Genomic DNA, 16,005 nt, shown 5'->3' with positions numbered 1-16,005 from the left:
TTATTTTCAAATGCAAGTGCAATTCTGCATAGTTTGAAGAAACACTTGGGAATTTTATTTTGTATTCACACTCAATGCTCTTTTGAAAGTGCAATCCTAGCAAGCCTGTGTTTTTCATCTCCTAAAATTTATTCTGCAACGCATTATATGTTCCTAATCCGATTACTCGATTATTCGAACTAAATAGTTGATAGATTAATCGACTATTAAAATAATCGATAGCTGCTGCCCAAATGAGCTTGCCTAGTCATGTGATAACATCTGTAGAATTAGCTGGAGCATAACAAACTAGTTAGACTTAAGTGCCACTAGGGGGTGATAAAGCATTTCAAATAAAGGTGTGCAATCAGAGGGCATGACAGCAAATTTAATGTGGTATTTTAGTAGAGCTTGGAACCAATTAGGTGATTTTCATGTAAAACTCGATTCATTATTAGGCATTTGACGGGATGAGATTCTGACGGTTTAGTAACCTTAAGCCAAAATACAACAGTATTGGAATTACAGTTTTAAAATGTGTTACTTTGAGACTTTTTTTCCCACTGAACAGGATTTTTAATTTTCGAAACATATTAGCTAATTGAAACATAAGTATAATGTTAAGATAAAGTTAAAATTTAAAAAAGTATATATATTCTAAATAAAATTAAAATAAATGCAGTCCTTTAGGTGAGCCTAAACCCACAGCCACAGCTAAACATTATTACCATCAAAACATAAATATTTGAAATATTTTATATGAAAAGTGTTTATGACTCGTATCATGTTTACATTATACACACACTCTTTCTCAACACAGACAGTTGCCAGAGAGAAAAAAATAACACCACGTTTTACCACCGCTAGACATGCTAAACACACTGGAGTTAACTCTCGTAGCTGGTGGGAAACGTTCATAACAGTGTTTACCTTTAATTTTGTATAAACGTGAAATATTATTGGAGATATTGCCTCCTTGTCAGCCACCCTCCGCAAACATGTTTTACATGTCGTTTGGCCCTCCTCTATGCCGCGGCCGTCCTTAACTTTTCTGTAGCCGAAGTATTCCCACACCAGTGATTTCGTTTTCTTCGATGGGGGAAAAAAATTCAGGAGTTTCACCTCCTCCAGCCATCGTGTGGCACAGCTAACTCACTGACACTGAGCTACAACTGATGGGGGAGGGTTGAGCCTTGCAGTTGCAACCGAGGGATTTCTCCATGCATTTTTGGGACATGAAAAACAGCTAATAACTTAGGAATTGTATGACAGATTTTTTTTTGCGGTTTTCAAACCTTGACGTTTTCATACTACGGTATACCTTGAAACTGGTAATCGGCACATGTCTATTCATTATACGGGGAAAAAAATCATGATACGAAAGTCATTCTGGAACCAGTTAATTTTGCATCTTGAGATACCGCTGTATTATCCTATGTAAGAATATCTTGTTGTTCAAGGCTTTACTTAGCTAATGTTTGAAACATACCATAATCAAGGTATTTTTACAAACGGTGTCTCCATTTTGTCGCGCCACAGGAAGCTATAGTGACATCAGAGGAGCTCGGCCAGGACCTTGAACATGTGGAGCTTCTGCAGAAGAAGTTTGAGGAATTCCAGACAGACTTGGCAGCACATGAGGAACGAGTGAATGAAGTGAATCAGCTGGCAGCCAAGCTGCGACAAGAAGACCACCCTGAGGCCGAACTCATTGTTTCGAAGCAGGATGAAGTAAATGCTGCCTGGCAACGACTGAAGGGTCTGGCCCAGCAGAGACAAGGGAAGCTTTTTGGAGCTGCAGAAGTGCAGCGTTTTAACAGGTAAAGTATTAATTGAAACTGAAAAACAGTGTAATTTCTTTTCCAAATTATGAACGTCTGTATTCGATTTTGATAGGGATGTGGATGAGACCATCAGCTGGATTAAAGAGAAGGAGCAGCTTATGGCCTCTGATGACTTTGGACGTGACTTGGCTAGTGTACAAGCTCTCCTGCGTAAACACGAGGGTCTAGCCAGAGACTTGGCTGCTCTAGAAGATAAGGCAAGAACAATACTTAGCATATTACACTGGAATAGGTTTGACAAATACGAGCTATTAGTTGACTTATTTCCCAATTGTTTGTTTTTAATCAGGTCAACACTCTAGGTGGTGATGCTGAGCATCTGCAACAAACACATCCACAAAATGCTTCACAGATCCACCTAAAGAAAGATGAACTTGTCACAAACTGGGAGCGGATTCGAAGTCTAGCGACTGAGCGTCACGCGCGTCTGAATGATGCTAACCGGTAAGACTCCAGGGCAGCGTTGTTTTTGGCAGCCTGTCTTAGTCTTTTGGACGATATACTTATTAGTCTTAGGCATATTTTAGTCATCTCAACTAGTGCTGCAACGTCTAATCAGTTAATTTGCGTAATTGATTAGAAAAAAGCTTCAAATCAAATTTTGCTGCTGCGAGTATTCGTTTAATTAGAGTAGTATTGTAATGGTTTTGAAAGTGTTTGCATTTAGTTTTATTGATTTGGGTGGATAAACTGCCCTCTATTGGCAGCAGCGAATATGACATAACTCATTTAACATGGCAGAATTTAGCTGCTCCCTGTTAAGACCAACATAAGGTAAGTTTTTGTTTTAGCTTGTTTTTTTTATACATTCGTAATTTAGTTTATAGGTATAGTTAGCCCCTTTTTTTTTTTTGTGGGAATACGTGTTTGAATGATAGGTTAAGAGCATTGTTAAAAAACGCTAGCGTTTTATAGCATTTAAGCTAGTGGGCTTTGGCTATGCAAGTTGGCCAATTCTTCTTTTGTTGTACTTATGTCCTCATTTTTTATTTATTTTTTTATACCGTTTGGGGCTGAGCTCCGGTATTTTCATTTATTTTCAAATAAAAGTGCAATTCTGCATAGTTTGAAGAAACACTCTGTAACTTTATTTTGTAATCACATGTAATTCTCTTTTAAAAATGCAATCTTAGCAAGCATTTGTTTTACATCTCCTGAAATTTATTCTGCAGCGCATTAAATGTTCCTAATCCGATGACTCGATTATTCGAAATGACTAGTTGGTAGATTAATTGACTACTAAACTAATCGATTGCTGCAGCTCTCATCTCAAAATGGGCTTGTCTTCATTTAGTTTTTGTTGGCGAGAACTTGACTAATTTTGTCTAGATTTAGTCAACGTTTACTAAAAATGTTTTCGTCTGTAAAATTTAATTTTTTTACTCCAAAAATAAAGGTTCCATGAACCATGAAATAAAGGTCGATGAACAAGTTAGTTCTGATAAGGAACATGAAAAATTAAAATACCTGAGCTGAGCCTCAAACGGTATAAAAAAATAGATAAATGAGGTGGGGAGAACAAGTATTTGATACACTGCCAATGGGTTTTCCCATTGACTGTGTATCAAATACTTGTTCTCCCCACTGTATGTATAACAAAATATCAATTGCCTAACTCACATTGCAAAAGTAGCTCGCTTAAATGCTATAAAATGCTTTTTTTTTTTTTTTTTTTTTTTTTTTTTTACAATGCTCTTAACAAATGGTTCAGACACTCATTCCCACAAAAAACGCTAAATATAGCTATAAACTAATTTACGAATGCATTAAGAAACATTAGCTCAAACAAAAACTTAGCTTACGTTGGTCTTAACAGGGAGGAGTTGAATTCAGCCATATAAAATGAGGGCAGTGTATCCACCCTAATCAATAAAACGAAATGCAAACACTTTCGAAAATAAACCATAAAGTAAACAAATATTTGAAGCAACAAAATTCAATTCGAATATTTTTTTCTAATCGAACACTCGAGTTAATCGATTAATCGTTGCAGCACTAGAGGCGTTTCTTAAATTTTTGCAACATTTGGACGTTTGACTGTGCAGCTTGCCAGAAAACTGTATGGGAAAAGTTGACATAAAAAAAATAGAAATGTTATGGGTGCTTTGCTTTTTGCAACAAAAACAGTGAATCATAGCATAAAATAATTTAATGTGGCAACCTGCCATGGCACTGCAGTGCATTAATTATAAAATAACTTGAACATTCATGACAACTTTCAGGGAACCCACGAATGAAGAATGTTTCAATAAGTGTATATCAGAAATATATCACTCTTCAATCATTTCTAGGTTGCAGCGTTTCACTGCAGACTTCAGAGATCTTACAAGCTGGGTAACGGAAAAGAAGGCCTTGATTAACGCTGATGAGCTCGCTAATGACGTAGCTGGAGCTGAAGCCCTGCTGGACCGGCATCAGGAACACAAAGTAAAAATCCTTTATACAATTGCTGTGATTCTTTTTTTTTGTTTGTTTTTTTTTTGTCAGCAATGAATTTCAAGTGTGCTGATGTAATTTCTCGATTTCACAGGGAGAGATTGATGCCCATGAGGATAGTTTTAGAGCCACTGATGAAGCTGGTCAGATTTTGTTGAATGCAGGACACTATGCCTGTGACGAAGTCAAGGAAAAGGCAAGACTGTTTCTCCCTATACAGTATAATATGCACTCATGGCACCCTCAAAATGGTCCTTGAAAACATAAACTTTTGTATTTTCTTACACATTTTTTAAAAAAGTTGTATTTAATCAAAGAAAGAGTTGCTCAATAACTGCATTCCATTCCATAAACATGTGCAGCTGGGTCTCCTTACTGAAGAGAAGGAGTCTCTGCTGGAGTTGTGGGAGCTTCGCAGGCAGCAGTATGAGCAGTGTATGGACCTTCAGCTGTTCTACAGGGATACGGAGCAAGTAGACAACTGGATGAGCAAACAAGAGGTAATTTGACTATTTTAGGATTAAAAATTTACGAACGACTATGTAGCTCATGTGATGATGGACAAAATTTGCATTCAAATAGGGCTCTTGCACCACTTGGTGCTCGGGCCCTAAATGCTGTAGGTATGAAATTATAGAAAGCTGCCGTGTTAATTTTTTTTACTCTTGAATGATCAGGCTTTCCTCTTGAATGAAGACCTTGGTGACTCGCTGGACAGTGTGGAGGCACTGCTTAAGAAACATGAAGATTTTGAGAAGTCTCTTAGCGCCCAAGAAGAGAAGATCACTGTAAGTTTTATCATTTACTACATCCAAATTGTGTCAGAAAGTTTTCAGGATTTGTGTCACGAATATAAGGCTGCAGCTATCAATTATTTAGGTAATCGATAAATCTATCAATTTGTTAGTTTGAATAATCTGGTAATTGGATTAATAACATTTAATGCGTTTCAGAATAATTTTTAGAATATGTGAAACAAATAAGTGTTTATACTTGCAATAATATTTCTTTTGACTTGCTAAAATACCTTTCAAAAGAGCATTATGTACAAATACAAAATTAAATACCTGAGTGTATTTTTAAACTATGCAGAATTGCACTTTGATTTCACAAGAGCAATAAATGCATTCAAAACAAAAAAATTAAAATACCTGAGCTTAGCCTTAAACAATATAAAAAAATTAATGACTATCTAAGTACAACAAAGAACAATTGACTAACTTGCATGGCAAAAGTCCGCTTGCTTAAATGCTATAAAATGCAAACTTTTTTTTCTCAAAGCTGTTAATAAATTGTTCAAACACATATTCCCACAAAAATATGCTAAACGTACTTCTAAATAACAAATACATAAACACATTAGCTCAAACAAAAACATACCTTATGATGGTCTTAACAGGGAGCAGCTGACCTTTAAAAATGTTAATAAATTGTTCGCGCACATATTCCAGCAAAAACTGTTCAATATACTTCCAAAACTAAGTAACGAATGCATGAACATATTAGCTCAAACAAAAACATACCTTATGTTGATCTTAACAGGGAGCAGCTGCATTCAGCCATGTCAGCCGATTTATGGTATACTCACCGTTGCCACTAGAAAGCAATGTATCCACCCAAATCAAACTAAATCCAACACTTTCAAAACAAACCATTACAACATCACTCTAAACAAATCCTCGAAGCAGAAAAATTTAATTTGAAGCTCTTTTTCAAATCGAATTACTAGAGTTAATCGATATACGAATATATATTTTATATGCTTTTTGACAAGTCCTGGAACATTTCTGATACAATTTGTACTTGTTTATAATATTTATCTATGTTGATCTCTTTCGCCTTTATTTCTCTATCTTCAGGCTTTGGATGAATTTGCAACCAAACTTATCCAGAACAACCATTATGCCTTTGAGGATGTCGCGACTCGCAGAGATGCGGTAAAACAAGAACAAATTTTTGGTTTTTGAACTGTTTTACAGATTTAAAAGACAAAATTATTTTACGTTTTCTCTTATATATATTTTAGCTTCTCAGTCGGCGAAATGCCCTTCACGACCGCGCTCAGTCTCGGCGTTCCGCCTTGGAGGATTCTTTCCACCTGCAACAATTCTTCAGGGATTCCGATGAGCTCAAGAGCTGGATCAATGAGAAGATGAAGACTGCTAGTGATGAAGCTTATAAGGTAATGATTTGGGAGTAAGCCTGAACGATATTGGAAAAAACTATTGGTGCGATTTTTTTGGGGGTGTGCGATATATTGCGATATTAAAAAAAAAATGTATATTTTTTTAAAAAGACATTTTCACTAGATGACTTGAATAGCTGTTTGGAAAGACTTTGAACGACTCACCATGACCACAGTGTACTGTATTCCCTTTTTTTTTTTTGCATTTATGGGGACCAGAACCCGCCGTCATAAGTGAAAAACCGCAAAGTAGCGCAATCCCCGCCCCCCAAACTGGTTTTTGTCTGTGCTCAATGTATATATTCAGATTTAGCATTGGAAAGCGATACATATAAGACATGTTTTTCTCACTTTTTCCCCAAAGTAGGATTTAAAAAAATGTAATGTAGTACTGTATATATATTTTATAATGGGTCGAAATTATTTTTCGAGCACCTTAGACAATAATTTGCTTTGCATATAATTTAAAAAATATATATATTTATATACACACACATATATATATATATATATATATATATATATATATATATATATATATATATGCAGTACTGTGCAAAGGTTTTAGGCAGGGAAAAGTTTTAGGCAGGACCCCTGCCTAAAACTTTTGCACAGTACTGTATATTTTAATAAATGGTTTTTAAGAACTTCAAATGTAATAATTAGGATCAGTTTTAAACATAACTGTCCCACCGAATCGTTTTTAAACTAGAATGAAGTACTGTAGTAGAAAAATTATTGACTTTATTAAGTGCTTCTGTTTACCTACCTTGGCTGTGACTCTTGGAGTGACCTGTAGAAATTATAAACTCCTCATGATCACTCTTGGCGTTTATTTTATATGTCTCGAACGTCTCCACACAAACATTCATTCCAGCGCGGGCTTCCTTGGAGAAACTGTTATAACAAGTTAAACGATGATTTACACATTGTTGCTGTGTGAAGTCTGACAAGATCAAAGACAACCATCTGTCAACATCGTTAACTTTAATAAGCAAGTGCCACAGTGACTAAGGAACAAAGAGCTAGGAGAGGGAGGGAGGGAGGCTGTGCGAGTGCATGAAGCAGAACAAAGGTGAGTGGATTAAAAAAAATTTTTAAAAATTATCGCATGTCTTTGCGACGGGACTTTCGCACATGCGCACATCGCGATGGGGATATTTAAACGATATATCGTTCAGGCTTATTTGGGGGTGGACTTTGGACATTTTTCAGGAAGTGTTTTTCACTGTTATGTGAAGTGAGGCGAATAGAAAGGGGATTGACACTTCTTTTTCGCTGCTAACAGGACCCCTCAAACCTACAAGGCAAGGTGCAGAAACACCAGGCTTTCGAAGCAGAGCTCTCTGCGAACCAGAGCCGCATTGATGCCCTGCAAAAGTCTGGCCAAGAGTTACTTGACGGGAAACACTACGCCTCCTCTGAGGTTGCATGCCGTATGGAAGAGGTCAGCTCTCAGTGGAAGAAATTGCTAGAAGCCACTGAGCTGAAAGGTATCAGCTGAAACTCTCTTGTTGCTAGGACTTGCAGCAAAAGTAATAGTAACATTGTTTGCAAAATAAATTTTCTTTTTTTTAGGTATCAAGCTCCGAGAGGCTAATCAACAGCAGCAATTTAACAGAAATGTTGAGGACATTGAGCTATGGCTGTATGAGGTCGAGGGCCACTTGACCTCAGAGGACTATGGTAAAGACCTTACCAGTGTTCAGAACCTACAGAAGAAACATGCACTTCTCGAGGCTGATGTGACTGCTCACCAGGTACATCGTCGCAAGACATGGAGAATTATAAACTCTTCTTATTCAATTATTATTGCATGCTACCTCTTACTGTTTAAAGGTAGAACAGTAATGTATATCAATTCTGTTCTTTTATAGGATCGAATTGACGGAATAGTAATCCAGGCTCGACAATTCCAAGAGGCTGGACACTTTGATGCTGACAACATTCAGAAGAAACAGGATGCTGTAGCCGATCGTTACGAATCCCTGCGTGAGCCCATGGCCGCACGCAAACAGAAACTGGCAGACTCTCTTCGTCTCCAACAGCTTTTCAGAGATATCGAAGATGAGGAGACTTGGATACGTGAGAAAGAGCCCATTGCTGCGTCTTCAAACCGAGGTATAACATTTTATCATTTTAACACAATAAATTAGCAGAATGTCAGCTAAAGTAGGGATATTGATGAAATTTTAATTCAGTTACCTCTAGAGATTCCCAAGATATTGTTAATGTACACATACAGGTACAGCACAACAAAATGCAGTTCGCTTCTAACCAAAAGAGCAAGTCCAAATACAACTGTGAATAAATAAATTATAATAAAAGTGATTAAGATTATTAAAACAGGGTTGTACTCTGAACATACAGTATATCACAGATGGGTATGTACTTTGAGTTTAACGGTACACGCAAGTCATGGTTTGGTACGCACCTCGGTACGGGGTTCACGTTTCGGTACAGGTTCGGTACAACAGGAAAAACAAAAGGGCTTTTTTTATCGCAGCATTTGAAAGTTTGTTCAATTGGCTAAAACTAAAAAACATCTATTATTGAAGTGTAACACGAATAGAAGAAAACGTAAAACTTGTGAATTTGTTTTTACTATTCTAATATTCTTTAATTCACACATTATGTGAAAAAATTGACTGAGGTAACAGTTAAAGTCAGGTAGCACTCACCAGCTGGCAACCTTGGTAACTTTTTTATAAAAATGAGATGCTACCATTTTCAATGTTGGATTACACAGAGTTAACTGTGAACCATTACCAGCGTACATAAACTCCCACATAAGATATATTTTTATTAAGGCTGTCAAAATTATTGCGTTAACGGGCGGTAATTAATTTTTTAAATTAATCAATTTAAAATATTTGACGCAATTAACGCACATGCCCTGCTCAGACAGGTTTAAATGACAGTACAGTGAAATGCCCAAATGTTAATTGTGTTTTATGGAGTTTTGCCGCCTTCTGCTGGCGCTTGGGTGCGACTGATTTTATAGGCTTTGTGCATTGTGTAAGTAATTATTGACATCAACAATGGCGGGCTACTAGTTTATTTTTTGATTGAAATTTTTACAAATTTTATTAAAACAAAAGCATTAAGAGGGGTTTTAATATAAAATTTCTATAACTTGTACTAACATTTATCTTTCAAGAACTACATGTCTTTCTATCCATGGATCGCTTTAACAGAATGTTCATAATGTTAATGCCATTTTGTCGATTTATTGTTATAATAAACAAATACAGTCCTTATGTACCGTATGTTGAATGTATATATCCATCTTGTCTTATCTTTCCATTCCAACAATAATTTACAGTAAAATATGGCATATTTTATAGATGGTTTGAATTGCGATTAATTGCGATTAATTACGATTAATCAATTTTTAAGCTGTAATTAACTCGATTAAAAATTTTAATCGTTTGACAGCCCTAATTTTTATATGCGCTGAAATAAAATAAAAAGTAAAAATAATTCCAAAACTGAAAAAGCATTTCTCGAAATAGTGCAAAAATAGATACTTAGTGTTTTAATGACTTCAGCCTAGGACTAGAGCAAAAAAAAAACATTTCCTGTTTTGAAAATATAAAATATAAAATAAATACACTTCAAAAAGTGTTAGTAATATTGCATTTGATCATTCCCACTTCCCACTCTGTGGGAATTTTAATATTAATAATAATTTTTCTAGTAGTGATCAATGATAACTTCTTTGTCTGTTTTGGTTTGTCTTCTTTTTCCCGTATTGTCGGTCGTTGTTTTTGGCGCATTATCTCTACCGCCCCCTGTAGTACAGGCAGACTCACTCGGACATGTTTTTTAACTCAAATGTATTTGCCATCTGTGTGCACCAAACCGTGATACCCATACCGTGACTGTATGGGATGAATACAAATACTGTTACACTGATAAAATGTGGATCAAATGCTTTAACCTGGCGGTGAGCAACCCATGGCTCTTTAGCGCTGCCCGAGGGACTCCCTGGAGCTTTTTCAAAAATGTTTGAAAATGGAAAAAGATGGGGAAGGGAAATAAATTTTTAATTTTAATATGCTTTTTGTTGGAGGAAAACATGACCAATTCTTCTAATTCATTAATGTTGTAATGAAGTTAAACTTGAGCCGGAATCATACAATAGAATGGTGCATCATTCTGTATAGGATTCATTGCCATAGGCAGAGTTTGACTTTTGTGGCCGGGATTTGGGAGGGCGATAGTGAGGCATCTGTACCAGACTGTCACACAGTTCAATAGGATGCTTCGTCAATATTTTTAGCATTCTGCATGCCAAACATGACCGAAATTGCTGTCGGATCAACTAATGTTTAGAATATTCCATCAGGCAAAGATCTAATTGGTGTCCAGAACCTACTGAAGAAACACCAGGCCCTCCAGGCTGAGATCACTGGACATGAGCCTCGTATAAAAGCCGTCACCTTGAAAGGAGAAGCCATGGTGGAAGAAGGTAGTCATTTATATAGGTGTTTTTGTGCTTAGTACTCTAGGATGGATGTGTGATTTACTGATCTCTGTCTTGGCGCTTAGGACACTTTGCTGGTGAGGATGTGAAAGCTAAACTGTCCGAGCTGCATGGACGCTGGGACATTTTGAAGGCCAAGGCCTCTCAGAGGAGACAGGACCTTGAAGACTCTCTTCAGGCCCAACAATACTTTGCTGATGCTAATGAAGCGGAGTCCTGGATGTGGGAGAAGGAGCCTATCGTTGGAAGCACAGACTATGGAAAAGATGAAGACTCCGCTGAGGTATGGAAATACTGTTATTGGTGAGGAGTGGGGTTGATTTATTTCTATCAGTGGTTCTTTCCATATTCATAATCGTGAAACTGGATTGTATGTACAGGCTCTTCTGAAGAAACACGAGGCCCTGATGTCCGACCTGAGTGCTTACGGAAGTAGCATCAAGGCGCTAAAGGAGCAGGCTACGTCTTGCAGGGTAATAACACAGGACCTTAAGTACCTCAATTGCAGCCACTTACTAGTGTCCTGAAGTTGCTTAGGAAATGTTGCTTTGAACGGCCTAGATTTAATTTATTGTTTTGTAATATTTCAATGAGCAGCAACAAGTGGCACCAACTGATGATGAGACTGGGAAGGAACTTGTGTTGGCCCTATATGATTACCAGGAGAAGAGCCCACGTGAAGTAACAATGAAGAAGGGCGATATTCTCACCCTTCTAAACAGCACTAATAAGGTAAATATTCGATGATTAACAAATGATGGAATACGAATGCAATATTATTTACCTTGAATTTAAAATGCTTTATGAAATGCTTTCCAAACTTGAGCTAACAAATTATTGCAGTAAAAAAAGTGACAAAGCAAGAACAGTTCTTGCATCAGAAGTATAGTGCTAAACCTCAGCATATACCCCATGTATACATTTAAAAGCTGCATTATTTATACAGTGAAGAGTAGAAGTATTTGCACCCATTGTGATTTTGTAAGTTCACCCGCTTAGAAAATAGGTAGAGGTCTGAAATTATATTCATAGATGCATTTGCACGTATAATGACAAAAAAATAAATCAGGAACTCGCATTGTATGATGGAGACTGGCTAGGCCACTTCAGAACCTTGATATGCTTTTTACGAAGCCCCTCCTTGGTCAGCTTGGTTGTGTGCTTCAGATCATTGTCATGTTGGAAGATCCAGTCACGACTCCTTCAAGTCTCTGATTGGGGGACGGAGGTTGTGCCTCAAATTCTGACGATACATTTCACCATTCATCCTCAGCTTTATACATTACAGTCGTCCTGTCCCCTTTGCTGAAAAGCAGCCCCGAAGCATGAGGTTTTCGCACCCGTACTTTACAGTAGGGATGGTGTTCTTATATATATATATGTAACGCAAATAATTACTGGTACTCAGTGGGGCCTGCCTCTTTGACAGTGTTGAAATTCTAATTTTTTGTCTTTCTGACTCCAGCTAATTATATACATCTTTTTGCGATTTCCTTTCCTACAGGACTGGTGGAAAGTAGAGGTGAATGACCGCCAGGGATTTGTACCTGCTGCCTACGTGAAGAAGCTTGATCCGAATCAGTCATCTTCTCGGGAAAACCTGGATGAACATGGAAGCATTGCACTTCGCCAAGAACAAATTGAGAACCAGTAAGACCAAATCTAACAGATAACCCCCCCCCCCCCTTTAGGACTTTCCTTTGTATTGTCACCTCTGCTTTCCCTTTCCTGCCTCTAACAACATAATCTTTGTACTGATACTGCTCAGACCTACCACCAAAGAGGCCTGCAGCGTGTCTATGCGCATGAAGCAGGTTGAAGAGCTGTGAGTAGGAACTAGTTGAATGCTTACGTACTCAGTGTTATGCTTACATGTTCAGTGTTCTCAAATTTTTTTTTTTTATCATACTTGTTAGAGATGGGCATTCCAACACATTTCAATTATCAATAGGGATATTGGTCAAAAATACATTCCCAGATTTATTTCCCCTGAGGTTTTTTAAGTTTGAACAATAATGATCAGCACGTCTTTGACAATCTGATTTGATTCCTCGGGGCTCCTTTTTGAGCATGACAATATGAAAATGAGTCGAATATTTACCATGGTATGTTTCTTAGCAGATGCTTTGCTTCTGAGTCGCACACAGTATCGCCTCTTTTCATTTTAAACATTAAAATGAACTGGTTATATTATTTTATTATTATTGTTTATTTATTGCAACATCCCTTTAACATCTTTTACTGCTGACTCTGTTAAGCATTTTCTAACATGGAAAACCCAAACAAATTCTGATTAAATTTTGTTTCGTAGGGTCTTTCTATTTGAAGCAGTTATAATATGAATTGTAACATTTTTTTTAAGAGTCCCCAAAATTCAGAATGATATATTAATGATGAATCGCCCAGCAACCAAAGGTTACATCCTAGAAATGCCCAACTGTTTTAGAAACGTATTGCAAAATTTACACAAAACAATACAAACCAAATTGCCCATCTCTAATGCATATAAATTCCACGCTGGAATTATGTTTTTTTTTTCTATTTTAGTATGCCATACACTATTTCTTTTAAGTTTGGGTATTGAGCAAAGCATGAATTAAAACGGATTGCTGCCAATGGTTTTGGAATGTCCTACCTGCCTGTCCTCTACAACAGTGATTCTGTGCTTTTTTTTGTGTTGGGACCCAGAAGTGGGCCATTTTGGAAAAACTTGGGGTTCTCTGCTTAGTTTCAGTTATGAAAATACTTCTAGAACCAATCAATGTCATAAGTAGAGGTACCACTGAAGGTTTATTTATGCAAAACAAAATATTGAAATTTTATAGCTTCCTACCTTGATTTCAACATGTTGTCAGCTTTGGACTCCTAAGCTGACGGTGAAGCACTGTTTAAGAGATTAGCCGTCCAACTAACCATCCAATGTTACAACTGAGAAGAGTAACAAAACGTACACTGAATTATATTCAATGACATTTTCATAATATGCTGCCAGGCAATAAAAGCTGGGCAGTAGGCTGCAGTTGGCCCGCTGGCCATAGTTTGGTGTCCATTCTCTTGTTATAAAACTCAAAGTTTAGACTGGATGTGCCGTGAAAAAGTATGTTTTTCCTCTGTCCATTCTGTTGAAAATTGTACAAAATAGATAAATGCTGTTTTCATGACACTTGCTTGTGTTCAGGGCAGTCTAACAAAACTCATGTATTCATGAGTTTCTATAAATGTTTTATCCTGTGATTATAAAATTTTACGTTCAATTTTTAGCTTTTCATCTTCATATATGCTTAAACTGCATGTCCTATTTCCAATCGAGCATTTACTAGTGTTTTAAGTTTCAATTTCTTTGTTGTCTACTTCCTCTAACGCCTTCTTTCTTGCAGATATGGAACACTATTAGACCTTGGGGAGAAACGGAAGGACATGTTGGAGAAGAGCTGCAAGAAGTTTATGCTGTTCCGGGAAGCAAATGAGCTTCAGCAGTGGATCAATGAGAAGGAGAGTGCACTTACAAATGAAGAGGTTGGCTCCGACCTGGAGCAGGTGGAGGTCCTGCAGAAGAAATTTGACGATTTCCAGAAGGTATTCTTGCTTACCGGGAAAAAAAAGACAGCATTTATACAAAAATCACATTTAACAGAATCTATATCAGCTGAGAAACAGACCAAAAAAATCAATAAAATTAATAGTTTGACCCTAAGCAAGTTTAGTCCAAATTTTTACAATAAACTTTAACATTTTAATTTAATGACAACATAGTGACTTTAGGACCAAGTTCTTTTTCACATCAAAAATACAGTTCAATCTGAAAAATAGTCCCAAAGTTTTGCCTTCAAGTGCATATGAAATGATCAAAAAAATCTTAATTAGCATTATTATTGGAATTAATCCTATTTTGATATTTCAACTATTTAAAACAATTTGGCAAAGCGCAGATGATGAGAAATGCCTCTTTAAATCTGCCGTTTAGGTCCTCCTGTCATTATAGAGCTCTGGCGCCTCCATCTTGGTGATGACCAGGGCCGGCCCAGGCCATTTGGGGGCCCTATGCAAAATAATGCAAAGGGGACCATATTTTTTGCCCACCATTTCGTCACAGTGTACTGTGAAACCCATACATGCAATCCAAGCCATACGTCCATATTTTGTATATTAATCAGATTTAGTTGTACTGCATACTTCAAACTTCTCACCCCAAATGATTGTCAGTACTTACAGTAGATAGCGCCAAAACTTTTTCTAAAAGAGGAAAGAAAGAAGTTAAGGAAGAACTTTATTTTTTTAAGCTTGTAATCAAGTATCAAAACTCACAAAAGTCACAAAAAGCAAACTGTAGTAAACAAAATAGAATATAAATTAAACAATTGCCAGATTGGGGGTGCCCCTAGTAGTCAGGGGCCCTAAGCAGCTGCATAGTCTGCGTATAGGCTGGGCCGGTCCTGGTGATGACGTCAGACAATGAGTGATTTCAGCGGATTTAGCATTGAGCCCAATAGAGGAGGAAGAGTTTTTCTGAGATTCTGGTTCAAGTATAGATCTTTCAAGTGATATTTTCGATCCAGAGGAAGCCTGTGGCATTCAGCCATATATGTTTGAGTTGATTCAGAACGAAAAAAAGGCGACACAGAGAAAAAAAACGGGGATGATGACTAGAGCAGACTGAAAAATGTCATCATTGTTTTTATCTCTCAACTCCAGTATTTTTACAGGATATTTTTGTTTTTAAAGAGCATACGACACGAGAAAAAAAGTCTTAAATGGCATTATTATGTGAATTAGAATCATATTTTGAGACGATTCGACTACATACAACAATTTAGCAAAGCGCAGATGACGAGAAATTAGTCTTTTAATCTGCCGTTTAGCCACGCCTACCATTATAGGGCTTTAACGTCCCCAACAGGTGGATGATGTTAGCGGTAGACTGGGCTCATCGGTTTTACTATTCAGCCCATTGAGGGGGAATTATTCAGAACGAGGAAGACGCGACGACGAGAGCCACAAAATGTCATTGTTTCAGTCTCTCTACTCCAATATTTTTACAGGATATTCGTTTTATCCAAGTATTTTTCCCCAAT

At 37.1% G+C, this 16,005-nt stretch overlaps 1 protein-coding gene across 4 annotated transcripts in view; it reads left to right on the top strand.

Moving 5' to 3' along the window:
• Window positions 1–16,005, top strand: part of sptan1 (spectrin alpha, non-erythrocytic 1) — a 61,710-nt gene that overhangs the window by 15,189 nt on the left and 30,516 nt on the right. For 2 of the 4 annotated variants that reach the window (XM_057818313.1, XM_057818312.1), the window contains exons 5-23: window positions 1,519–1,799; window positions 1,876–2,020; window positions 2,113–2,267; window positions 4,115–4,250; window positions 4,354–4,455; window positions 4,622–4,759; window positions 4,937–5,047; window positions 6,119–6,196; window positions 6,286–6,441; window positions 7,733–7,937; window positions 8,023–8,204; window positions 8,322–8,565; window positions 10,796–10,918; window positions 10,999–11,216; window positions 11,314–11,406; window positions 11,531–11,665; window positions 12,438–12,583; window positions 12,702–12,758; window positions 14,311–14,509. In XM_057818313.1, the coding sequence (XP_057674296.1) occupies window positions 1,519–1,799; window positions 1,876–2,020; window positions 2,113–2,267; window positions 4,115–4,250; window positions 4,354–4,455; window positions 4,622–4,759; window positions 4,937–5,047; window positions 6,119–6,196; window positions 6,286–6,441; window positions 7,733–7,937; window positions 8,023–8,204; window positions 8,322–8,565; window positions 10,796–10,918; window positions 10,999–11,216; window positions 11,314–11,406; window positions 11,531–11,665; window positions 12,438–12,583; window positions 12,702–12,758; window positions 14,311–14,509 (2,904 nt within the window). The remainder of the gene's footprint in view (window positions 1–1,518; window positions 1,800–1,875; window positions 2,021–2,112; window positions 2,268–4,114; window positions 4,251–4,353; window positions 4,456–4,621; window positions 4,760–4,936; window positions 5,048–6,118; window positions 6,197–6,285; window positions 6,442–7,732; window positions 7,938–8,022; window positions 8,205–8,321; window positions 8,566–10,795; window positions 10,919–10,998; window positions 11,217–11,313; window positions 11,407–11,530; window positions 11,666–12,437; window positions 12,584–12,701; window positions 12,759–14,310; window positions 14,510–16,005) is intronic. The other 2 variants (XM_057818315.1, XM_057818314.1) reach the window with 1 other exon arrangement.

The sequence above is a fragment of the Corythoichthys intestinalis genome, chromosome 17 (assembly GCF_030265065.1).
Source record: "Corythoichthys intestinalis isolate RoL2023-P3 chromosome 17, ASM3026506v1, whole genome shotgun sequence".
Taxonomy (NCBI): Eukaryota; Metazoa; Chordata; class Actinopteri; order Syngnathiformes; family Syngnathidae; genus Corythoichthys; species Corythoichthys intestinalis.
This window is presented reverse-complemented; position numbering and strand designations above follow the sequence as displayed.